Source organism: Oncorhynchus tshawytscha, linkage group LG22 (assembly GCF_018296145.1).
Source record: "Oncorhynchus tshawytscha isolate Ot180627B linkage group LG22, Otsh_v2.0, whole genome shotgun sequence".
Taxonomy (NCBI): domain Eukaryota; kingdom Metazoa; phylum Chordata; class Actinopteri; order Salmoniformes; family Salmonidae; genus Oncorhynchus; species Oncorhynchus tshawytscha.
Genome location: NC_056450.1, coordinates 12400014 through 12426718, shown reverse-complemented (window position 1 = coordinate 12426718; position 26705 = coordinate 12400014). Strand labels below are relative to the sequence as shown.

The window sequence follows — 26705 nt, the reverse complement described above, 5'->3', positions numbered from 1 at the left end:
ACAGAGGCCCATTATCAGCAACCATCACTCATGTGTTCCAATGGCAAGTTGTGTTAGCTAATCCAAATTGGTCATTTTAAAAGGCTAATTGATCATTAGAAAACCCTTTTGCAATTATGTTAGCACATCTGAAAACTGAAATGAAGGCTATTCCATGCGAGAAATTGCCAAGAAACTGAAGATCTTGTACAATGCTGTGTACTACTCCATTCACAGAACAGTGTAAACTGGCTCTAACCAGAAGAGAAAGAGGAGTGGGAGGCCCCGGTGCACAACTGAGCAAGAGGACAAGTACATTAGAGTGTCTAGTTTGAGAAACAAAGTCCTCAACTGGCAGCTTCATTAAATAGTACCCGCAAAACACCAGTCTCAACGTCAACAGTGAAGAGGTGATTCCAGGATGCTGGCAGAGTTCCTCTGTCCAGTGTGTGTTCTTTTGCCCATCTTTATCTTTTCTTTTTATTGGCCAGTCTGAGATATGGCTTTTTCTTTGCAACTCTGCCTAGAAGGCCAGCATCCGGGAGTCGCCTCTTCACTGTTGACGTTGAGACTGGTGTTTTGTGGGTACTATTTAATGAAGCTGCCAGTTGAGGACTTGTTAGGCATCTGTTTCTCAAACTGGACACTCTAATGTACTTGTCTTCTTGCTTCTTGTTGTGCACCGGGGCCTCCCACTCCTCTTTCTCTTCTGGTTGGAGCCAGTTTGCATTGTTCTGTGAAGGGAGTAGTACACAGCGTTGTACGAGATCATCAGTTTCTTGGTAATTTCTCACATGGAATAGCCTTCATTTCTCAGAACAAGAATAGACTGATGAGTTTCAGAAGAAAGTTATTTGTTTCTGGCCATTTTGAGCCTGTAATCGAACCCACAAATGCTGATGCTCCAGATACTCAAATAGTCTAAAGAAGGACAGTTTTATTGCTTCTTTAATCAGAACAACAGTTTTCAGCTTTGCTAACATAATTGAAAAAGGGTTTTCTAATGATCAATTAGCCTTTTAAAATGATAAACTTGGATTAGCTAACACAACGTGCCATTGGAACACGGGAGTGATGGTTGCTGATAATGGGCTCCTGTACGCCTACGTAGATATTCCATTAAAAATCAGCCGTTTCCAGCTATATTAGTAATTTACAACCTTAACAATGTCTACACTGTATTTCTGATCAATTTGATGTTATTTTGATGGACCAAAACTGGACATTAAACAAGGACATTTCTAAGTGACCCAAAACTTTTGAAAGGTAGTGTATGTGTACCCATATCTATCTCCATAGTGTTTCTGTACAGACTGGGAACTTGCTTTCAATGATGAAACCAATCTATCACTCATGACTAGCTGGCCAGACCAGCGTGCACAAATTTTGAGACTCACTCTCAACGTCCAGCATGATGGTGACTTCGGTGGTGCCCATGCTGTTGGTGGCATTGCAGATGTACTCTCCAGAGTCTGCCCGGCCAACATTGGGCAGGATCAGCGTGTTGTCCACTACCTTATGTCTCCAGGGGAGAGGGGCACGCAGCTTAGACCACGTGATCTTAGGGACAGGGAAGCCTGAAGAGTTGATTTTGAAAACACAATGAATATCAGTGTGTGAAAAGGACTTGTACAGTCAATTATTTGTCATGCCAATTCTATGATCTTAGCAAAGATGAGGTGAATATAACATCCATTTCCTCTCAGCTCTCATTTTACTTAAAAGTATTCTCTGTACTAACAAGTATCAGTACAAACAATACAACAATTATTCTCTTCTCAGTTCTCTTTGCTATATTTAAAGGTGGATTAGTTACCGTGAGCGTCACATCTCAGTGTGGTGCTCTGTCCCTCCACCACCACCATGAGGGGATCGGGCACAGAGGCACGGGGCGTGACGGGCACCTGGGCAGCCCCCTCCACCATCACCTCCACCCTGGTCTCTGTGGTGCCCTCGTCGTTGTGGGCTGTGCACACGTAGGTACCACTGTCCTCTGGACGGGCCACTAGGACCTGCGGAAGGGGAACAGCATTACCGGGTCTGCACAGCGTAGAATAAATAGCACACCCTGTCATTTAGTTTAGCGCGAAAATGAATGATATCCAAATACTAGGGCAGGTTACCCAGACACAGATTAAGCCTAGTCTTACACCAAGAAACCCTTTGAATTGAGAACCTAGGATTCAACTTAATCTGGGTTTAGGAAACCACAAAAGCTCAGTAACAATGACTTGGAGGTTTCATAGGAAGTTGAGGATCAGGAACACAAATGCAGTACACTACCTGCATGACGGCGTTTGACTCCATGGGCACAGGGCTGCTAAGCATGGTGTTGCGGGCGCTGTCCAGTCTGTGCCATGTGACAGATGGGCGTGGCTCCCCGGAAGCCTGGCACTCCAGGTTAATGGGTTCACCCATCCTGACTCGCACGGGCCCCTGAGGGGTGACGGTCGCTACAGGAGACTCTGGAAGGAAGGATGACATCATCAGGACGAACAACCATTTGGTCACTCTGTTGCCACGGCAATTACTAAGGGGGTTGTAACAGAGGGAAGATGCTTACGGTGAACCACATCAGAAACATCAACACCGTATGTGTGTGTGTGTGTGTGTGTGTGTGTCTGTGTGTGCCATACCTCTGATGATCAGAGAGACGATACTCTGGGTGATTCCAAACAGGTTGGTAGCCACACAGTTGTAGGTGCCCTGGTTGCTAGGGCGGGCGTCAGCGATGGTGAGGACAGTGCCGTAATGGCCAACCTTCACATTGTCTACAGAATTAAAGGTTTCATGTGGAATATTTTAGTCTGTCAAGTACATCTCTGACAAGCAGCAACTTTGTGTGTTTGATTAAAAACATAGCTAAATATGAAGGAAATGTAACAGGATACAGACTATATTATAGTACTATATATTACTGTAGATATTGTAGGTAGTTTGCTTGTGTGGATAATGACATGATTCTGACATCTGAAATTAATATTACTAAATGCAGTGGTGTAAGGTACTTAAGTAAAAATACATTAAAGTACCACTTAAGTCGTTTTTGGGGGGTATCTGAACTTTACTTTACTAATTATAATTTTGACATCATCCCTGGTCATCTCTACTGCCTCTGATCTTGCGGACACACTAAAGGGAAAGGGGGATACCTAGTCACTTGTACAACTGAATGCATTCAACTGAAATGTGTCTTCCGCATTTAACCCAACCCCTCTGAATCAGAGAGGTGCGGGGAGCTGCCATAATCGACATCCACGTCTTCGGTTCGGCGCCGGGGAACAGTGGGTTAACTGCCTTGCTCAAGGGCAGAACAACAGATTTTTACCTTGTAAAAAGCTCAGGGATTCGATCCAGCAACCTTTCGGGTTACTGGCCCAATGCTCTAACCACTAGGCCACATGCTTCGTTTGAAAATGATGTCTGAGGGTTGTTATCCAGAAATTAGGGTTGCTATCCGTAAATAAATAAAAAACATGAAAATTGCGTAGTCTGGTTTGCTTAATATGAGCAATTTTGATACGTATATAAGTATATTTTTGCAATTTAATTTACTTTTGATACTTAAGTATATTTAAAATACTTTTAGACTTTTACTCAAGTAGTATTTTCTGGGTGACTTTCACTTTAATCCTTTTCTACTAAGGTATCTTTACTTTTACCCAAGTATGAGAATTGGGTACTTTTTCCACCACTGACTAAATACCTGTCTGCAAAAGTCCTATGGAATTGGGGCCTCCCGAGTGGCGCAACGGTCTAAGGACCCAGGTTCGATCCCAGGCTGTGTTGCAGCCGGCCGCGACCGGGAGACCCATGAGAAGGCACAGGGGAGGGTTTGGCCAGCCGGGATGTCCTTGTCCCATCACACTCTAGTGACTCCTTGTGGCAGGCCGGACACACGCACGCTGACTTCGGTCGCCAGCTGTACGACAGTACGGTGTTTCCGCCGACACATTGGTGTGGCTGGCTTCTGGGTTAAGCGAGCAGTGTGTCAAGAAGCAGTGTGGCTTGGCAGGGTCGTGTTTCGGAGGACGCCCTCTCCTGAGTCCATATGGGAGTTGCAGCGATTGGACAAGACTATCTACCAATTGGGGAGAAAAGGGGTAATAGTAAAAATAAAAAAAGTTCAGACTTATTGAACTGAATGGGAGGGGCCTCACCAGGAAGGGGCTGGTTGTTGGACAGTTTCCACTCCAGCCGTATGGGCTCTGCTCCACCGTAGACTCTGCACTTGAAGCTGGCTGACTCTCCCTGTCGCAACGCTGCACTTTGGGGCTCAATGGAGATGATGGGGGTCTGCAGACCTACTCCAGGAAACACACACCATTACAACAAGACAACATTTCCTCTCCTCACACCTCACTAATCCTACAACATTTACCAGACGGTGTACTGAATGGGAAGCAAATACAGAACACGAGAAACTAGAAACCCAGGAAGGTTTGAACCAGGATAAGATCACAGTGTGGAATAGAAAAACATACTCTCAGAGGTCACTTTAGGGAGGGTTGGAAAACAAACAACTGGAAAAGTACCACCGTACCTGACGAAAGGCCACTAAATAAAGTTCTCTAAAAAAACAGATGTTCCTACTGTATATGCCTCTGGCTGTTTCACCATCATCCCTGGTGATATCAGTGGGGAGGATAGTTTCATTGTACTGTCACAGAGAGAATGGCTTAGTGACTTACGAGAGGAGGTGGCAGTGACTGAGACAGAGACTGAGGCCTGACGGACAGGAGTACCAGGCCCTCCCTCCACAAGACAGATATACTTCCCAGAGTCATCTGGACCGGCAGAGAGGATACGCAGCTTGGTGCCCAGAACCTACGCATGCACACACACACACACACACACACACACACACACACACACACACAGTACATATGAGTGACTATTCAGCTGAAATAAACAGAACAGATCTTCATGACATTACCAATTAGCTTTTACTAGCTGTGCGTGTATGTGTATGTGTATTCCAACCTGGTGATTGGCGGACAGGCGTCCACTTTCCCTGCTCCAGGTGACAGCAGGTGGGGGGTTACCAGGGACAAAACAGTTGAGGTCCAGGCTCTGTCCCTCCTGGACGTCAGCTATGGAGGGCTGGATGGTGATGGCTGACGAGATGGTGTCTCCTCCTATTGCTACACAGCAACAAACGCAGGATACAGACATTTACAAAAGTTATATTACTGTCAACACACAGCAGTACTCCTCTGGGTTAGGTTGACCTGGGTCGTGTTCAGTAGGGCGAAAATGTTTTGAAACAGAACGAATCAGTACTATCTGAACTTGTCCACTACAATACAGCAGTTTTTATATATTGTTGCACAGCATTTTAAAATGTGTACCCTACTGAAAACGATCCAAGTGCGACCTCTCACCTCTATTGACGGTGACCTCGATGCGAGCCTCTGAGGATCCGATGGAGTTGGTGCCCACACACAAGTAGGTGCCAGAGTCAGACGACTTGATGTTAGGGATTAGCAGGGTGCCAATATCTGTGCGCTCCATACTGGCCTAGAGAGGACACGGCAACGATCAAGAAGAGGGATGAAGACTATGTCACAATGGCCTTAAGACACGGACTACTGTGGTATGAACTACCTGACAATGATCACGTCTCTACCCAAATCCAATAGAAGGACACCATACAGACACATGAGATGACTTACCTTTGGAGAAACGCCTACTCTATAAACATTGGATTTCACAGACCACAAATGGTGCAAACAACAGACATTCTTGACATGATTTTTAATCCATGAGGAGGCAACACCAACAAAATCACATCGCAGGTGGATCTTCAGCATATATATATATATATATATATACACACCAGTTGGTTGGTTGTTGAGAATAGTAATGTTTCCTTTCATCAACATTACTATGATGATTCTACAGTTACAACTGTTGAATTGACAACGAATAATGATCACTATTCAAATAGTTACCAATGACATACAGTAGATGTCTTTGACACTAGTTAGTAGTAGACTACAGTAGGTATAGAAGTATGTTTTGTTGTCCATAGTAGTATGTTTTTGGACACTTTTGTACACTTAAAATAATCGTTGTTGAACTGATTCAGTACCATGTTGACAGGAATGGGAAACTGTTAGGGAATTAAGATATATGACATAGGCCTTTGAGCCAATGGTTTCATCACAGGCAATACAAATCTTCTCTATCCATGTATGAAATCACTGGAAATGTATAACAGATGTTTCCTAATACTTACAACATCATCAACCCTATGCCTTCATCTCTAAATTAATCCCAATGTTCAACAACCAAACACAATAGTAAGACAGCGTGATCCTCTTTTCCAATGGGGAAATAATCAGCCTGTGTATGGTAATGTCAAATCGAGTCCCTAAGCAACTACTTCACACTTAACTATAATGGACAGTGGGATGGACCTTGTCAATATTTCAAACCTTATAAAACATCAGCGTGTAAAATGGACCAGTGTTATGGCTGAGAATACACAGTAGTACACCTAAAGAGAATTTAAAGGGGTGTGTCTAGAGAGAATTTAAAGGGGTGTTTCTAGATGGAAAATTTAATGGGGTGTGTCTAGGTAGAGTATTTAAAGGGGTGTGTCAGGGCTGGGCTGGGTGGATTACAGTATCTGGGAGGTGGTGGTGGTGTGGCATCCATCCGTGGATAAAGCTGCTTAGCTCCGGCCTAGTCAACTGTGAGGGCCAGGCTAAAGTGAGCAGAAGCCGTGGCGGGCCCGGCTCAATGTGTGTCTGAACCCATTCACAAGTTTTCAAAGCAATCCATTTGCGAGAGCACACAGAATTTCTGCGTGGCCGCACGGCAGAGCCCGAGTCCCCCTGGGAAAAGCTGACACAACGCTGAAGCTCTCTGAGGCAGAACAAAACCCAGGGCCTCGGGTGGCAGAGGAGACACGAGGTACGGAGGGAATAACCCAAAGCCCCTTGGGGGGCCAGGACCTGGCACAGGAAGCAATGTCCCAAATACCTAGCTATGCCCTGGGGCCTGGGTGTGTACATAGAGGAATACTAATAATAATGTAAACAGAATGGAGGGGGATCAATATTTTGTTTAGGACAAACTAATGTAAGGGATGATATGATCATGTGGACAAATTTGAAAATGGAGGACGATGGATGGATGTGACACTTATAAGACAAAAACAACAACTAAACCATGCCATATGCATCATGGAGGCTTTGTGAGAAGCTCTTTGCTTGTGGTGAATGAATGGTGGTTACCGTGTGTGATGATGAATCAAAGGAACGTTTGATCATGCTTTTAGTAGAGTGTGTTGAAGGGTCAGTAGAGGTCAGTAGAGAACAACATGTGGGTCAGTAGAGAACAACAGGTGGGAAGAAAGAGATGGGACAGACAGACATTGAGACAGAGGACAGATGGACAGACCTGCAGCTCCTCAATACGTCTCTGTAACACATCGAGACTGTTGCTTTTAAACTGTTGGAAACCGTGAGAAGGAATGGCCTGAGCAAAACGTCAAGGAAAAAGGGGGGGAATAAAAAAAGGGGAGAAGGAAACACAAGAAGGAAAAAACAACGGTATGTCAAAATACACCAGAATTCACTTTTTTACCAACACAACCCACGGTGAGATACCAGCACCATATATTATATACAATATATAATAGTTACTCTTCAGATCAGGATATATCCCAACCTCATCCTGAGTCCCAGGCAGAAAGTATCAGATAGAAAGGACCTGTGTTTACCTGCGGGGGGAGTTGTCCTTCCTGTTTCTTCCAGGTGAGTCCGGGGCTGGGCCTGCCTCCAGCCCTGCAGTACAGCCTCAGAGTCTCACCCTCATAGATGTCCGCCCTCTGGGGGCTCACCTGCACGTGGGGCAGGCTGGCACCTGAAGCTTTCAAGCACACAGGAAGGAAACAGGAGATGACCAAATGAGTACCCAACAAGACTGGTAGACAATATGGGCCGGATTCAGAGTATTCTCAAGTAACAATACCACCCTATGAACCTGTGACATTGGCCTGCTGTTGATGTTGAGACCCACTGTGTAAGTAGGGCAGGGGTTCCCAAACTTTTTGGCTTTCCTGACCCAATTGAGGTGTGTTTTGAGTCGCGACCCACCATAAGTGAAAAAACATACACACAAAGACAAAGTCAAAAGTAGATTCATCATCTCTTCTTCAAAACATTCAACTGAATATAGATTTGAGTATGGTCTTTAGTGACCAATTTTAAGAAACTGACTGTATAATTAGGAAATTAGTTGTGCAGGGTTTTAAAAAAAAATCAAAATGGGGCGCAGAAACGGGCTGAATTCTGTCTGGGCCCTGGGCAAGAACATTTGAGGTGCTCATCTTGGCAGCGGAGAGACAATTGTGCAGTTTTAAAGTTAATTTCCTGCAAATCTACACATTTTGTCATGGAGCTGAAAGGACATTTTGCAATTTTAAAGCCAATTTCCTGCAGTTCTATACATTTTGCCATGGAGCTAGGAGAGAATCTTTCAGTTTTAAAGCTTAATTTCCTGCAATTCTACACATTCTGGCAAGACTAATGCTGCGTTGTTATGCTCAAACATAACAAATTCAATGGGGGCCTGATTGTCAAGCTTTTATTTTGGTGACTGTAAATTCTGAAAGATTGTCGGCTGTTATTAAAAAATATACACAGTACCTGTCAAAAGTTTGGACACCGACTCATTCAAGGGTTTTTCTTTATTTTTTAAAACTATTTTCTACATTGTAGAATAATAGAGAAGACATCGAAACTATGAAATAGCACATCTGGAGTCATGTAGTAACCTTTACCATTGGTCCTATTAGCCAACGTACAATCAATCGATAATGAAATAGACAAACAAAGATCACGTAGATCCTACCAACAGGACATTCAAAACTGTAATATCTTATGTTTCACCGAGTCGTGGCTGAACGACAACATTAATAAACATACAGAGGGCGGGTTTTATGCTTTTTCGGGAGGATTGAACCACAGCCTCTGGTAAGACAAGGGGTGGCGGTCTATGTATATTTGTAAACAACAGCTGTTGCACAAAATCTAAGGAAGTCTCAAGGTTTTGCTCTCCTGAGGTACAATAACGATAAGCTGTATACCACATTATTTACCAAGAGAGTTTTCATTTGTATTTTTCATAGTTGTCTACATACCACCACAAACTGATGCTGGCACTAAGACCGCACTCAATGAGCTGTATATGGCTATAAGTAAACAGGACTTTAATGGGGACTTTAATGCAGGAATACTCAAATCCGTTTTTACCAAATTTCTACTAGCATGTTAAATGTGCAACCAGGGGGAAAACAACTCTAGACCACATTTACTCTACACACAGAGATATGTACAAAGCTCTCATTTGGCAAATCTGACCAAAATTCTATCCTCCTGATTCCTGCTTACAAACAAAAACTAAAGCAGGAAGCACCAGTGACTCTCAGGGGTGCCTGCTCAGTCCCTTTTCAGTCAATCAAATTTAATCAATCTAACAGATTTATAAAGCCCTTCTTACATCAGCTGATGTCGCAAAGTGCTGTACAGAAACCCAGCCTAAAACCCCAAACAGCAAGCGATGCAGGTGTAGAAGCATGACTACATGGCCAGGCACGACTCCAACACCATCATTACGTTTGCCAATGACACAACAGTGCTTAGGCCTGATCACCGACAACGACGAGACAGCCTATACGGAGGAGGTCAGAGACCTGGCCGTGTGGTGCAAGGACAACCTCTCCCTCAACGTGATCAAGACAAAGGAGATGATTGTGGACTACAGGAAAAAGATGACCAAACATGCCCCTATTCTCATTGATGGGGCTGTAGTGGTGCAGGTTGAGAGCTTGGTGTCCACATCACGAACAAACAAACATGGTCCAAGCATACCAAGACAGTCTTGAAGAGGGCACGATAAAACCTATTCCCCCTCAGGAGACTGAAAGAATTTGGCATAGGTCCTCAGATCCTCAAAAGGTTCTACAGCCGCACCATAAAGAGCATCCTGACTAGTTGCATCACTGCCTGGTATGGCAACTGTTCGGCCTCCAACCGCAATAGAGGGTAGTGCGTACGGCCCAATACATCACTGGGGCCAAGCTACCTCTATACCAGGCTGTGTAAGAGGCAGGCCATAAAAATTGTCAAAGACTCCAGCCACCCTAGTCATAGACTGTTCTGTTACCGCACGGCAAGCGGTACCGGAGCGCCAAGTCTAGTTCCATACGGTGCCCCCTGCACATTGACTCTGTACCGGTACCCACTGTATATAGTCTCGCTATTGTTATTTTACTGCTGCATTTAAATATTTATTATTATTTTTATCTATTTATCATCTCTTTTTTTAAATATAGATTTTTACAGTTTTTATAGATTTTGTTTATATTTTATTTTTGTGTTTTTCTATATACACTACCATTCAAAAGTTTGGCGCCACTTAGAAATGTCCTTGTTTTCCATGAAAACATACATGAAATGAGTTGCAAAATTAATAGGAAATATAGTCAAGACATTGACATGGTTATAATTAAAGATTTTTAATTGAAATAATAATTGTGTCCTTCAAACTTTTCTTTCGTCAAAGAATCCTCCATTTGCAGCAATTACAGTCTTGCAGGCCTTTGGCATTCAGGTTGTCAATTTGTTGAGGTAATCTGAAGAGATTTCACCCTATGCTTCCTGAAGTACCTCCTACAAGTTCGATTGGCATGATGGGCACATAAGTACCAAACAGTCAAGCTGCTCCCACAACAGCTCAGTAGGGTTGGGATCTGGTGACTGTGCTGGCCACTCCATTATAGACAGAATACCAGCAGACTGCTTCTTCCCTAAATAGTTATTGCATAGTTTGGAGCTGTGCTCTGGGTCTTTGTCCTGTTGTAGGAGGAAATAGGCTCCAATTACGCGCCGTCCACAGGGTATGGCATGGCGTTGCAAAATGGAGTGATAGCCTTCCTTCTTCAAGATCCCTTTTACTATGTACAAATCTCCCACTTTACCACCACCAAAGCACCCCAGACCATCACATTGCCTCCACCATGCTTGACAGATGGCGTCAAGCACTCCTTCAGCATCTTTTCATTTTTTCAGCGTCTTACGAATTTTCTTCTTTGCGATTCGAACACCTCAACCTTAGATTAGTCTGTCCATAACACTATTTTCCAATCTTCCTCTGTCCAGTGTCTGTGTTATTTTGACCATCTTTATCTTTTCTTTTTATTGGCCAGTCTGAGAAATGGCTTTTTCTTTGCAACTCTGCCTAGAAGGCCAGCATCTGGGAGTCACCTCTTCACTGCTGACGTTGAGACTGGTGATTTGCAGTCAGGTCAAGATGATTTAATGAAGCTGCCAGTTGAGGACTTGTGAGGCATCTGTTTCTCAATCTAGACACTCTAATGTACTTATCTTCTTGCTCAGTTGTGCACCGGGTCCTCCCACTCCTCTTTCTATTCTGGTTGGAGCCAGTTTGCACTGTTCTGTGAAGGGAGTAGTACACAGCGTTGTAAGAGATCTTCAGTTTCTTGACAATTTCTCGCATGGAATAGCCTTCATTTCTCAGAGCAAGAATAGACTGACGAGTTTCCGAAGAAAGGTCTTTGTTTCTGGCCATTTTGAGCCTGTAATCAAACCCACAAATGCTGATGCTCCAGATACTCAACTAGTCTAAAGAAGAACAGTTTTAATTGCTTCTTTAATCAGCACAACAGTTTACAGCTGTGCTATCATAATCGCAAAAGGGTTTTCTAATGATCAATTAGCCTTTTAAAATGATAAACTTGGATTAGCTAACACAACGTGCCATTGGAACAGAGGAGTGATGGTTTCTGATAATGGGCCTTTGTACGCCTACCTAGATATTCCATAAAAAATCAGCAGTTTCCAGCTACAATAGTCATTTACAACCTTAACAATGTCTACACTGTATTTCTGATCAATTTGATGTTATTTTTATGGACAAAAAATGTGCTTTTTTTTATTTATTTTTAAACAAGGACATTTCTAAGTGACCCAAAACTTTTGAAGGGTAGTGTATATATATATTTTTTCTTTTCTTAAAACGGCATTGTGGTTAAGAGCTTGTAAGTAAGCATTTCACTGTAGTATTCAGCGCATGTGACAAATACAATTTGATTTGATTTAAGGTCGGGCAATTGTGGAGGCAAGGGCATTTGATGCAGCACTCCATCACTCTCCTTCTTGGTCAAATAGCCCTTACACAGCCTGGAGGTTTGTTGGGTCATTATCCTGTTAAAAAAGAAATTATAGTCCCACTAAGCGCAAACCAGATGGGATGGCGTATCGCTGCAGAATGCTGTGGTAGCCATGCTGGATAAGTGTGCCATGAATTCTAACTAAATCAGCACTACACCATCACAGCTCCACCTCCATGCTTCACGGTGGGAACCACACACGTGGAGATCATCCGTTCCCCTACTATGCGTCTCACAAAAACACGGCGGTTGGAACCATACATCTCAAATTGGACTCCAGATCAAAGGACAGATTTCCACCAATCTAATGTCTATTGCTCGTGTTTCTTGGCCCAAGCAAGTCTCTTCTTATCTTCTTGTCCTCTAGTAGTGGTTTCTTTGCAGCAATTCGACCACGAAGGCCTGATTCACGCAGTCTCCTCTGAACAGTTGATGTTGGCATGTGTCTGTTACATGAACTCTGTGGAGCATTTATTTTGGCTGCAATTTCTTAGGCTGGTAACTCTAATGAATTTATCCTCTGCAGCAGAGGTAACTCTGGGTCTTCCTTTCATGGGGTGGTCCTCATGAGAGCCAGTTTCATCATAGCGCTTGATGGTTTTTGCGACTGCACTTGAAGAAACTTTCAAAGTTCTTGACATTTTCCAGATTGAATGCCCATCATGTCTTAAAGCAATGATGGACTGTCGTTTCTCTTTGCTTATTTGAGCTGTTCTTGCCATAATATGGACTTGGTCTTTTACCAAATAGGGCCATCTTTTGTATACCACCCCTACCTTTTCACAACACAACTGATTAGCTCAAACATATTAAGAAGGAAAGAAATTCCACAAATTAACTTTTATCAAGCCCCACTTGTTAATGGAATTGTGCCTTGTTAAACTTTTAACAATGAATTGTTTAACACGTTTTTGGTTACTACATGATTCCATATGTGTTATTTTCGATGTCTTCACCATTATTCTACGATGTAGAATATAGTAAAAATAAAGAAAAACCTTGGAATGAGTAGGTGTGTCCAAACTTTTGACTGGTATTGTATATTCTACACACTTTCTATTTGGTTTTAGTCATTTAAGTTTAAACTGTAAGTGTTTTCCATCCCAAAAAAGTATATATATTTTTATATATACTGAACAAAAATATAAATGCAACATGTAAAGTGTTGGTCCCATGTTTCATGAGCTGAAATAAAAGATCCCAGATATGTTTCATACGCACAAAAACATATTTTTCTAAATTTGACAGGTGTGGCATATCAAGAAGCTGATTAAACAGCATGATCATTAGACAGGTGCAGCTTGAGCTGGGGACAATAAAAGGCCACTCTAAATGTGCAGTTTTGTCACAGATGTCTGAAGTTTTGAGGGAGCGTGAAATTGGCATGTTGACTGCAGGAATGTCAACCAGAGCTGTTGCCAGAGAATTTAATGTTAATCTCTCTACCATAGGCAGCCTGCAACATTTGGCAGTACTTCCAACCAGCCTCACAACCAACCGCAGACCATGTGTAACCACCCCAGCCCAGGACCTCCACAACCGGCATCTTCACCTGCGGGATGGTCTGAGACAAGCCATTCGGACAGCTGATGAAACTGTGGGTTTGCACAGCATATGTGGGAACTAATTCTTTGCACAAACGTCAGATATTGTCTCAGGGAAACTCATGCTCATTGTCCTGTCGTAGAAAATTGCAAGATGATGTTTTAATGCTTGTATTGCATTATAGTTGTTGTTTTATTCGACAGAATAGAGTATTGTGTGTGTGTGTTCTACTGAGGATGGGCCTCTATGAGATAGCACTGACAGAGGAGATTTACGATGTCTTTGGGTAATAAAGTCTAAAGAGCATTCCAGATAACATGAGGTAATGTTTTTGTGCTCTACCGTACCAAGGTGAGACGGGTTCTAGTTTGGAGTAGAGAGGGCCAGACACTGGTCTTTACAATGAAAACTGTTGACACAGCAGTAACTGTCTGCTATGTTTTATCGATATCTTCCATACAAATCTTAACCTTTGAACTGTTCCTAAGATCTGTGGTTCGTCAGTGTAAGTTGATAGGGGTGTATCTTGGCTATAAAAGATCTTTGTACTTTTTGTAGGTACTTTCAATGGTTCATTAGAGAGAGCGCATCACTGAAAGTCAAAAAGGCTATTGCAAAGCTTATTATTAAAAAATATGTAATTTAAGTATAACTCTGACTGGTGTGTGAAGTTTGTAACTCTCTCCTCATTTAGTAAAGCAGAAATATGCCACCACAGTCCTCACCACATCTTGACCTGACTGCAGTTGAGCGTTGTAACCTACTTCAGTGGGCAAATGCTCACCTTCGATTGTCACTGGCGTAACCTACTTCAGATGGTAGACAGCGTGTATGGCATGCGTGTACGACAGAGCGTTCCAGTTCCCGCCATTATCCAGCAACTTTGCACAGCCATTTAAGACGAGTGGGACAACATTCAACAGGCCACAATCAACAGCCTGATCAACTCTATGTGAAGGAGATGTTTCGCACTGCATGAGGCAAATGGTGGTCAGACCAGATACTGACTGGTTTTCTGATCCACGTCCCTACTTAAAAACAAAAACAAATCTATATTCCCAGTCATGAAATCCATAGTTTAGTGCCTAATGTATTTATTTCAACTAACTGATTTCCTTATATAAACTCTAACTCAGTAAAATCTTTGAAATTGTTGCACGTTGCGTTTTATATTTTATATTTTGGCATCCCGCGACCCACCTGGACCCCTGCTGTGACCCACAGTTTGGGAACCACTGACGTGGAGGACAGCCCGTGATGTGTGTTCTCCGTGGGTGTTGAGGGCCTTGCAGACGTACTCCCCCCCATTCTCCCTCTCCACAGCAGGGATGGTCAGGACCCCTCCACGGACCACAGCATTGGGGCTCATCCTATTACTGGGACCTAAAAACACATAGATTTCATGTTTCCCTTTTGAAAGTAAAGAAATTATACATTGTGAATAAACATTAAGAACACCTTCCTAATATTGAGATGCTGACCCCCCTCCCACAGTTGTGTCAAGTTGGTCGGATGTGTTTTGGGTGTTGGACCATTATTGATACACATGGGAAACTGTTGAGAGTGAAAAAACCCAGCAGCGTTGCAGTTGTCGTACCTGGGCCAGTGCCTTTGAACAAGGTGCTACTACCATACCTCGTACAAAGGCACTTAAATATTTTGTCTTGCCCATCCATCCTCTGAATGGCACACACACACAATCCATGTCTCAATTCTCTCAGGGTTTAAAAATCTTCCTTGAAACTGTCTCCTTCCCTTCATCTATTCTACTCTGATTGATGTGGATTTAACACGTGACATCGATAAGGGATCATAGATTTCGCCTGGTCAGTCTATACCACTAGCAGGTGTTCTTAATGTTTCATACCCTCAGTGTATACTTCCAAAACTTCAAGACTAAGCCAGCATAAACTCCATTGATAAAGAACAAGACAATGCAGTTCGTGCTGGCTTAGTTAATATTATACATTTTCCACTGGCTATAGCCAGGCCTTCCTTACCTATCCATTTGATGGCAGGGGTAGGGTTGCCAGTCACAGTACAGTGGAACTCAGCATGGCCTCCTTGCTGGATGGTCAGGACAGAGGGAGTGACAGTAGCCACTGGCTGGGCCGCCTCGCGAGCTACAATAAGACAGAGAACAGTAGAGAATGACTCAGAAATACATAGCCCGCAAAATACGGGACATTAGTGTTCAAAAAAGGGCAGGAAGGGGCTTTTCTGTAGGAAGGAGCTTTGTTTACAGTCAACACTTTACAGCTACTGCATGAGATTGGAAATGATGTCACACTCGATCAACAAACACTTACCTCATCCATTTGTTTCATAAATGGTAGCAATAAAGAATATATTCATGGCTACCAGACTGGAACTTGAAGTGACTTTAGTCAGAGTGCTTTTTTGGCTGTAGCGAATTTCATTGAGGCTGGGTCCTGACTCACTCAGGCCAAGACTGTGTCTGTGTGCAAATGCTTATGATGGAAGGCAGAGTGAGGGTGGCAGGACGAAGCCTAAGTACGTGGTCTATGCCCGTGCCCCTTGGCAGCCACGGCCTCTGTGCAGCCGATGCAGATGAGAGGTGGCAGGCTGGCCTTGGCAGGGCACACGGTTCTCTGGGCACAGCTCTCTGTGCCAGCTTGACTGGACACTGAGCCCCAGCCACATTCAATCCCATCTGATCCCAGGGCGTCAGAGCAAAAGAAATCCCCCTTTCAGCAGCCAGGGAGGACCATCAGGCTATTTAAGCTCTGAGATAAGCCCTGGTCTGGGTCTGGGACTTACTGATCTGACAGAAACAGACACTAAAAAGGCCAATATTTCATCATCTTTGTTTTTCTAAGAGGATGGGCACTGACTGTGGTGAGCCTCAACAATGAGACATGGAAATACTGGGGGAACAAAGTATACAATGATATATAATAAAGTTACAGTGTGATGATTGAATATTAGAGCTTGACTTTGATGAAGACTTATACAGTTGAGTGACCTGCGTGTGAACTTTGCAAAGTTCTCTAGTCTATTCTACAGATTTCTAAAAGCTTTTCCAAACCTGCCGTTTCCTTAAAATATCACTTCTGTAAATGGGTGGTGAGGTGACATCAGGCCATGAGTATTCTATCTCATTGAAACATTCACTGTGACAGTTGAAGGAGGCTGTCTGTAGTTAGATTCCAGAGGGAGATGAGGTGAACAATGAAGATGAGAGGAATTCTCCACCCTCCAGTGAGCTAACAGCCATGATGGTGGATATGATGTGGTGTACTAGGCACAGCATGATGTTTGAAGCACATTATGAAAGCTATTCCAGTGTGTGTCCCTGTGTGGGACTGGCAAGCAGACTGCAGATAGGGTGAGTGTGGGTGGGGTCTCCTCTGTGTTGAGTGTTGATTGGAAGACAAGAAGCTAAGTGCATCTACATAGAATGGGGAAATAAGAACATTCTAGAATCTTATTGAGTATGTAACGTTCCCTGTAAATAGTTCAGATACTTGAATACTATAAGGTAAAGATACAGATCTGATCTCAGTCGGATGAATGTACTAAAATGTGCAATTACGCAATTGCATTAAAAATGCGAGTGTGAATTACTGTGCAAATGGAAAACTTGAGGGGACCTGAGATTAAGTGCATGAGAAACTTTGTGGGTGGACTCAACCTTTTGTGGACTCAACCTTTGAGAGGAGCTTCCAACATAAATGACCATGCACCTGCACCTATGAACCCATACCATAGGAGCCAGACATGGCCTAGTAATGCTAATGTACAACCTACTATGTACTGTAATAACTAAAGTATATGATGTCAAGAGTATTACCAACATATGTTATCAAAAAGATTATATATATATATAAAGATATATGTTATCAGGAATATTGTCTGTTCAAAGGCTATACGTTTGAGGAGACGAAATGCAGAGCCAGCTTCGACTTGCATTTCGGCATTTCAATTAAGACCTTTGAAGATGCATGCCTCCCTATGATAGTCCAGTTAACCGTATAACCATGTAACCGTATAACCTTATGTGAAGTGCAAACTGTATGTAATCCCTGTGGTTGATTGTACATGGGCATTACCAGACCACCATTTTCATGCTGACGACGGCGGTAGATGAATGCATGCGTGACCGAGAGAGTGAGAAGCCCTCCAGGGGTGAGGTGGGGTGGAGGTGGAGAGGTGTGGCCATGCCATGCCCACTTACGCTTTCCATGTCCTTCCAACATTTCATAGGTCGTGTAAAACATCTGAGTCTGTGAGGCCTCTGGAAATGGGGGGAGGGAGGAGGAAGGGACAGGCAAACTGACAGGTGAGTCTCCAGGTCAACGGTGGAACACTGGCATTGGAATCATCATCCAATGCTCCTCCCACTGAGCCTGTGGCCCAATTATTCCCCAGAATACTGTGGTCCATCCAAGTACAGCCTGGTATTTCTTGTGCCAGTGATTTTCCAAAAAGCACAAGACAAAACAATACAACAGTAGAATGATAGGCAAGGAACATACCAGAACTTGAATGCAATAGGCACCAAATCCCCATCATGCATTTTAAGTATTCAAACAGGTTCTCCAATTCAGATTGAGAACTGAATGAGGAACAACAACTACGTATTGAGGACACTAGCCCCTTTCTTCAAAGAAAAATGTGCATTTTCGAGGATTGTCCATTTAGACACGTGCAAAAACTAATCTGATTCAGCCAGTACGACACATACAGACCAAGGAGTAAGGTAGCTTTTTCATGATGATCAGAGATAGCTGTAGTTGTATGTATTCACAATCAACACACACACTTACCTTTCAATGAATTTAGGTGAGTAATTGTATGCTTTCTGAGAGATTTCTGAGGTTCTGTGAATGTTGGGTAGGATATAAACCATATCACCTTGGAGATTGTGTTGTTGCATTCATATTACATACAGGAATGGGGAAAGGGGGATACCTATCAGTTGCACAACTGAATGCATTCAACCGAAATGTGTCTTCCCCTATGCTATATAAAACATTGCTGCTATGAACTATGGTCATTTACTGGTGTAACAGTGAATAAAGTCTACTCAGAGAGATTCAAAATCAACTAGTTACAGGTAAACTTCACAAACACATGGGACAAGAACACAACAATAAGGTATGGCAGAACACAAGACAACAAGAATACAGATAGTAGAGAGACACATTTACGAAACATGCATGTTAGTAGTCAAGAAGTCATATCTGGAGCCTTGTACACTGAGGGTGGTAATATCTTCTGACCCATTGAAGTCTCACTCTGCATGACTCAGTGTCATATCTTCAAGTCTATGATCATTACTTTAATCAACTTGATATTTTTCACAAAGACTTTCAGTTAAGATTATAATTTTTTTTAAACACATTGTGATATTTGTATATTGCGTCAGTATCCGTTAGGTATTACAAATCAATTTAAATCAGCACATAGTATACTGTACAGTAAAATATGTTTGAAACGGCACCTTTGGTTATCCTGGCAGATTCTGTCTATCGGCACACCAGCGAGATTTGAATTGGCATATTTCAGCCACCGAATCAATCTATTTGTCTCATAGTAAGATACTGTGTAAATATATATATATACAGTGCCTTGCGAAAGTATTCGGCCCCCTTGAACTTTGCGACCTTTTGCCACATTTCAGGCTTCAAACATAAAGATATAAAACTGTATTTTTTTGTGAAGAATCAACAACAAGTGGGACACAATCATGAAGTGGAACGACATTTATTGGATATTTCAAACTTTTTTAACAAATCAAAAACTGAAAAATTGGGCGTGCAAAATTATTCAGCCCCTTTTAAAACTTTCAGTGCAGCAAACTCTCTCCAGAAGTTCAGTGAGGATCTCTGAATGATCCAATGTTGACCTAAATGACTAATGATGATAAATACAATCCACCTGTGTGTAATCAAGTCTCCTATAAATGCACCTGCACTGTGATAGTCTCAGAGGTCCGTTAAAAGCGCAGAGAGCATCATGAAGAACAAGGAACACACCAGGCAGGTCCGAGATACTGTTGTGAAGAAGTTTAAAGTCTGGATTTGGATACAAAAAGATTTCCCAAGCTTTAAACATCCCAAGGAGCACTGTGCAAGCGATAATATTGAAATGGAAGGAGTATCAGACCACTGCAAATCTACCAAGACCTGGCCGTCCCAGTCTAAACTTTTAGCTCATACAAGGAGAAGACTGATCAGAGATGCAGCCAAGAGGCCCATGATCACTCTGGATGAACTGCAGAGATCTACAGCTGAGGTGGGAGACTCTGTCCATAGGACAACAATCAGTCGTATATTGCACAAATCTGGCCTTTATGGAAGAGTGGCAAGAAGAAAGCCATTTCTTAAAGATATCCATAAAAAGTGTTGTTTAAAAAGTTGCCACAAGCCACCTGGGAGACACACCAAACATGTGGAAGAAGGTGCTCTGGTCAGATGAAACCAAAATGGAACTTTTTGGCAACAATGCAAAACGTTATGTTTGGCATAAAAGCAACACAGCTCATCACCTTGAACACACCATCCCCACTGTCAAACATGGTGGTGGCAGCATCATGGTTTGGGCCTGCTTTTCTTCAGCAGAGACAGGGAAGATGGTTAAAATTGATGGGAAGATGGATGGAGCCAAATACAGGACCATTCTGGAAGAAAACCTGATGGAGTCTGCAAAAGACCTGAGACTGGGACTGGAGATTTGTCTTCCAACAAGACAATGATCCAAAACATAAAGCAAAATCTACAATGGAATGGTTCAAAAATAAACATATTGTTAGAATGGCCAATTCAAAGTCCAGACCTGAATCCAATCGAGAATCTGTGGAAAGAACTGAAAACTGCTGTTCTTCAAATGCTCTTTTATCCAACCTCACTGAGCACAGAGCTGTTTTGCAAGGAGGAATGGGAAAAAAAGGTGGATTCAGTCTCATCATGTGCAAAACTGATAGAGACATACCCCAGAGACCTACAGCTGTAATCGCAGCAAAAGGTGGTGCTACAAAGTATTAACTTAAGGGGCTGAATAATTTTGCACGCCCAATTTTTCAGTTTTTGATTTGTTAAAAAAGTTTGAAATATCCAATAAATGTCGTTCCACTTCATGATTGTGTCCCACTTGTTGTTGATTCTTCACAAAAAAATACAGTTTTATATCTTTATGTTTGAAGCCTGAAATGTGGCAAAAGGTCGCAAAGTTCAAGGGGGCCGAATACTTTCGCAAGGCACTGTATATATATATATATATATATATATATATATATTTTATTAATTTATGTTTTTGACAAGACACATTTGAAACATAAAAAAATGAATGCACTGACAAAACATTTTTACAAACTTTTTATCTGTTGTCAAAATAAATGTAAACTGTGTTTTTATCATGCAAGCAAACGCATGAATACAGCGTAAAATCAAGTACTAACCAATCATCTTTCCCTATCTATATATCTTGCTGTTTATGTAACATTTCTCTAACATTTCTCAAATTTGATTGTATAGTCAAAAAATTCTATGTTTGGATAACATATTGGTATAAAAAAATCAATTATATATTTTTTTACTGTGCCCCTGATTTATAAATGTTGAATAAAATGTTAAACCTCAACACAAATTAAACGCAACAAAGTGTGACATACGCAAGCAAGTAAGTTGACTTGTGACAGCATTGAAATCAAACTAGCCTCAATAACCTTTCAAAAGTCAAATCTTGAACACATTTTTCTTGGCGCCAGATTTACACATACTGGATAGTATGATGCAAAACAAGAAGCCTTACTTACTATTGACAATGCAATGCCTTGGACCCTCTTAATAATCAGATCCATAGAACAGATAGTGAAAGATATACTACGAACCTAAAGTTCAACCACAGGTTCTCTACCTGCTGCAAGGTTGATAGCACCATTTTCAACATTAACATTCATCAAAACAATCAGGAAAGTAATAAAGGATCAGATTTTTATACAGTGTGTGCTGGTTCTTTCCCTGTATGATCATCACGTCACACTCGAGGGAGGATGGAGATTGGGATCGTGATGGGGCTTCTATACAGTACTGTATGTCCCCGGGGTGATTGACTGAAGTCCTCTTTGAATGTCAGTCCCAGTCAGAGTCACTAAGCACCCATCTTGTCATCCATATACCTCATCAACCACTACAGCTCAAGGAGAAACCACCACCTTCCCAGCCAAGGTTGCAGAGCTCAGGAAAGACACCGAATAACCAACACCCTGCTAGTAAGAAAATTGAAGTGGCACAAACTAGTGTACAAGTGGCTAAAAAGTTACCAAACAACCACCGAACCCACAGTGAAGACAGCAACAGCTAAAGATCAGAGAGAAGATGTCACCGATGGCAACAGAGACCAAAGGACTGTCACCGATGGAAACAGAGACCAAAGGATTGATAAGTCCTCACTGAGTATTAAACCAAGAAGCAACTTGAAAATGAATCAAATATATGCCACTGGGCAAGACAACCTTCTTTGGTATATCAATTGGGGGTGGTAAGACCACAGTTCATAGTAATTAAAACTACTTGAAACTCTTGAGTGGGCAATATCTTTGGACTTTGGTAGCATTGAGGTCTACTGTGTGCAATGATGTCTTAGACAATTGATATTGTATCTTAAACTGATGGACCTTTTGATTATTTTATCATTAGTATATCCACAAGCGGTATACTGCTCATGGACCAGTCATGGGTTCTGACTTCTAAACTTGAAATATTGTTAATCATCAGGTACCCTAGGGAAAGGATAAATGGCCACAGTCTGGTTCCTACACCAGAAGTTAATAGTTATCTGTAGGAGGAATGTATATGGTTGAGGTCACTGATAAGGGTGGAGAGCTGTGAGGTCAGGTCAGGTCAAATTCACAGAGAAGGAACAGTTTATTACCAACATCACTTAACTTTATGACTAACAATACAAATGTAATGTTTATAGGGAATGAGGAGACTTAACCCAAATTGGGGTATATATACTTGTGCTGGTGGGAACATGTTTTTTCTCTGTTCCAGCTGTCTGACTCTTTGATTGATTCAACTTAGTTTAAGCTTTACTAATTGTCTGTGAGTTTTTAGAACCTAATACTAGTAAAGATTGTACACACAGTACGAAGGTCGGGCCGTTATTAGAAAGACAGAGACAGGTAGCATAGAGAGAGATTGGAAAGGTTTAAAGTGAGAGGTTATCGGAGTTTAGGAAGTGGGGGGCAGGGAGTGTGAGTGACAGGGGTTATGCTGTTTGCCAGAAGCTGCAGACAGATAAACACATTCAACACAGTGCATGATATAAGGGAGACCGAGGCAAAGCAAAAGGAAGGCGGGTCATGCACCATTCAAGGAGGGCTAAGGGGAGGAACTCAAAGAAACAGAGCTTGTAGGGTGGTGGTATAGAGGCTGATGGCTAACAGCATGATGGAGCCTGCCTGGGATCACGAACCTGGCACGTAGAGGACGGCTGTACCCTCGTCCATGGCAAACATATTGGAGCCTGTACACACGTAGATGCCAGCGTCCTCAGGCTGGACGTTCTGGATGGTCAGGATGCCGTTGAAGTCCATGGCTCTGTTGGGCAGCTTGCCGTTACCCCGCCGAGTCCACACCAGGGTGTAGGCTGGAGACTGGGAGGGGACAGATGGGTACAAGATGTGAAGTAAACACAAATAAGAGAGAAAGAAATGCAACAGGGTGGCCAGTAAGAGGGAGACAATTGTGCTTAATGTGTCTGACCAAGATGGCGTAGCAGTCGGACGTGTGTTTTGTCTTGTCCCGTGTATATATTGTTTTCTTCGTATATACAGTTGTAGTCAGAAGTGTACAAACACCGTTGTCAAATACATTTAAACTCTGTTTTTTTCTTCTTCTTTTGGTACAATTCCTGACATTTAATCCTAGTAAGAATTCCCTGTCTTTGGTCAGTTAGGATCACCACTTTATTTTAAGAATGTGAAATGTCAGAAAAATAGTAGAGAGAATGATTTATTTCATCTTTTATTTCTTTCATCAAATCAAATGTATTTGTCACATACACATGGTGAGCAGATAATTAATGCGAGTGTAAGGAAATACTTGTGCTTCTAGTTCCAACCATGCAGTAATATCTAACAAGTAATCTAACCTAACAATTTCACAACAACTACCTTATACAACTACCTTATACAAGTGTACAGGAATGAATATGTACATAAAAATATATGACCCGAACGGCATAGGCAAGATGCAGTAGATGGTATAGAGTACAGTATATACATATGAGATGAGTAATGGAGGGTATGAAAACATTATATAAAGTGGCATTGTTTAAAGTGGCTAATGATACATTACATCAAGATGGCAAGATGCAGTAGATTGTATAGAGTACAGTATATACATATGAGATGAGTAATGTAGGGTATGTAAGCATTATATAAAGTGGCTAGTGATAAATTGATTACATCAATGTTTCCATTATTAAAGTGGCTAGAGTTGAGTCAGTAAATTAGCAGCAGCCACTCAATGTTAGTGATGTCTGTTTAACAGTCTGATGGCCTTGAGATAGAAGCTGTTTTTCAGTCTCTTGGTCCCCGCTTTGATGCACCTGTACTGACCTCGCCTTCTGGATGATAGCGGGGTGAACAGACAGTGGCTCGGGTGGTTGTTGTCCTTGATGATCTTTTTGGCCTTCCTGTGACATCGGGTGGTATAGGTGCCCTGGAGGGCAGGTGTTTGCACCCGGTGATGCGTTGTGCAGACCTCAGTACCATCTGGAGAGCCTTACAGTTATGGGAGGAGCAGTTGCCGTACCAGGCGGTGATACGGCCTGACAGGATGCTCTCGATTGTGCATCTGTAAAAGTTTGTGAGTGTTTTTGGTGACAAGCCAAATTTCTTCAGCCTCCTGAGGTTGAAGAGGCGCTGCTGTGCCTTCTTCACCACGCTGTCTGTGTGGGTGGACCATTTCAGTTTGTCTGTGATGTGTACGCGGAGGAACTTAAAACTTTCCACCCTCTCCACTACTGTCCTGTCAATGTAGATAGGGGGGTGCTCCCTCTGCTGTTTCCTGAAGTCCACGATCATCTCCTTTGTTTTGTTGACATTGAGTGTGAGGTTATTTTCCTGACACAACACTCCGAGGGCCCTCACCTCCTCCCTGTAGGCCGTCTCGTCGTTGTTGGTAATCAAGCCTACCACTGTAGTGTCGTCTGCAAACTTGATGATTGAGTTGGAGGCGTGCATGGCCACGCAGTCGTGGGTGAACAGGGAGTACAGGAGAGGGCTCAGAACGCACCCTTTTGGGGACCCAGTGTTGAGGATCAGCAGGGTGGAGATGTTGTTACCGACCCTCATCACCTGGGGCCGGCCCGTCAGGAAGTCCAGTACCCAGTTGCACAGGGCGGGGTCGAGACCCAGGGTCTCAAGCTTGATGACGAGTTTGGAGGGTACTATGGTGTTAAATGCTGAGCTGTAATCGGTGAACAGCATTCTTACATAGGTATTCCTCTTGTCCAGATGGGTTAGGGCAGTGTGCAGTGTGCAGTGTGATGGCAATTGCGTCGTCTGTGGACCTATTGAGGTGGTAAGCAAATTGGAGTGGGTCTAGGGTGTCCTTGATTAGTCTCTCAAAGCACTTCATGATGATGGAAGTGAGTGCTACAGGGCAGTAGTCATTTAGCTCAGTTACCTTAGCTTTCTTGGGAACAGGAACAATGGTGGCACTCTTAAAGCATGTGGGAACAGCAGACTGGATAAGGGTTGATTGCGAGGGTTAAAATGTTTTACTCACGTTGGCTACAGTGAAGGAGAGCCCGCAGGTTTTGGTAGCGGGCCGTGTCAGTGACACTGTATTGTCCTCAAAGCGAGCAAAAAAGTTGTTTAGTCTGTCTGGGACAAGACATCGTGGTCCGTGACGGGGCTGGTTTTTCTTTTGTAGTCCGTGATTGACTGTAGACCCTGCCACATACCTCTCATGTCTGAGCCGTTGAATTGCGACTCCACTTTGTCTCTATACTGACGCTTAGCTTGTTTGATTGCCTTGCGGAGGGAATAGCTACACTGTTTGTATTCGGTCATGTTTCCGGTCACCTTGCCCTGATTAAAAGCAGTGGTTTGCGGTTTCAGTTTTGCGCGAATGCTGCCATCAATCCACGTTTTCTGGTTGGGGAATGACTTAATAGACGCTGTGGGTACAACATCACCGATGCATTTGCTAATAAACTCGCTCCCCAAATCAGCGTATTCGTCAATGTTGTTGTTCACCGCAATGCGGAACATATCGCAGTCCACGTGATCGAAGCAATCTTGAAGAGTGGAATCCGATTGGTCGGACCAGCGTTGAACAGACCTGAGCACGGGAGCTTCCTGTTTTAGTTTCTGTCTATAGGCTGGGAGCAACAAAATGGAGTGGTGGTCAGCTTTTCCAAAGGGAGGGCCTTATAGGCCTTATATGCATCGAGGAAATTAGAATAACAATGTTCTAGGGTTTTGCCAGCCCTGGTAGCACAATCGATATGCTGATAGACTTTTGGGATCCATGTTTTTAGATTAGCCTTGTTAAAATCGCCAGCTACAATAACTACAGCCTCAGGTGGTTTCCAGTTTACATAGTGTCGAATTAAGTTCTTTCAGGGCCGCCGATGTGTCTGCTTGGGGGGAATATACACGACTGTGATTATGATCGAAGATAATTATTTTGGTAGATAATGTGGTCGGCTTTTGATTGTGAGGAATTCTAAGTCAAGTGTACAAAAGCACTTGAGTTCCTGTATATTGTTATGATCACACCACGTCTCGTTAATGATAAGGCATACACCCCCGCCCTTCTTTTTACCAGAGAGATGCTTGTTTCTGTCGGCGCGATGCGTGAAGACACCAGGTGGCTGTACCGACTCAGATAGCGTGTCTCGAGTGAGCCATGTTTCCCTGAAAATAAGGTTACAGTCTCTGATGTCTCTCTGGAATGCTACCCTTGCTCAGATTTCGTCTACCTTGTTGTCA

The 26705-nt window shown here is 42.8% G+C and overlaps 1 protein-coding gene across 15 annotated transcripts in view; it reads right to left on the bottom strand.

The window, feature by feature from the left end:
- Positions 1-26705, bottom strand: part of LOC112221519 (basement membrane-specific heparan sulfate proteoglycan core protein) — a 168741-nt gene that overhangs the window by 23667 nt on the left and 118369 nt on the right. For 12 of the 15 annotated variants that reach the window (XM_042303773.1, XM_042303759.1, XM_042303766.1 and 9 more), the window contains exons 44-57: positions 23174-23354; positions 17928-17987; positions 15730-15852; positions 14930-15112; positions 7712-7860; positions 7390-7467; positions 5364-5499; positions 4963-5123; positions 4671-4806; positions 4140-4283; positions 2616-2750; positions 2263-2444; positions 1796-1991; positions 1377-1556 (exon numbers count right to left, since the gene is read on the bottom strand). In XM_042303773.1, coding sequence (XP_042159707.1) covers positions 1377-1556; positions 1796-1991; positions 2263-2444; positions 2616-2750; positions 4140-4283; positions 4671-4806; positions 4963-5123; positions 5364-5499; positions 7390-7467; positions 7712-7860; positions 14930-15112; positions 15730-15852; positions 17928-17987; positions 23174-23354 — 2044 coding nt within the window. The remainder of the gene's footprint in view (positions 1-1376; positions 1557-1795; positions 1992-2262; positions 2445-2615; positions 2751-4139; positions 4284-4670; positions 4807-4962; positions 5124-5363; positions 5500-7389; positions 7468-7711; positions 7861-14929; positions 15113-15729; positions 15853-17927; positions 17988-23173; positions 23355-26705) is intronic. The other 3 variants (XM_042303763.1, XM_042303770.1, XM_042303768.1) reach the window with 3 other exon arrangements.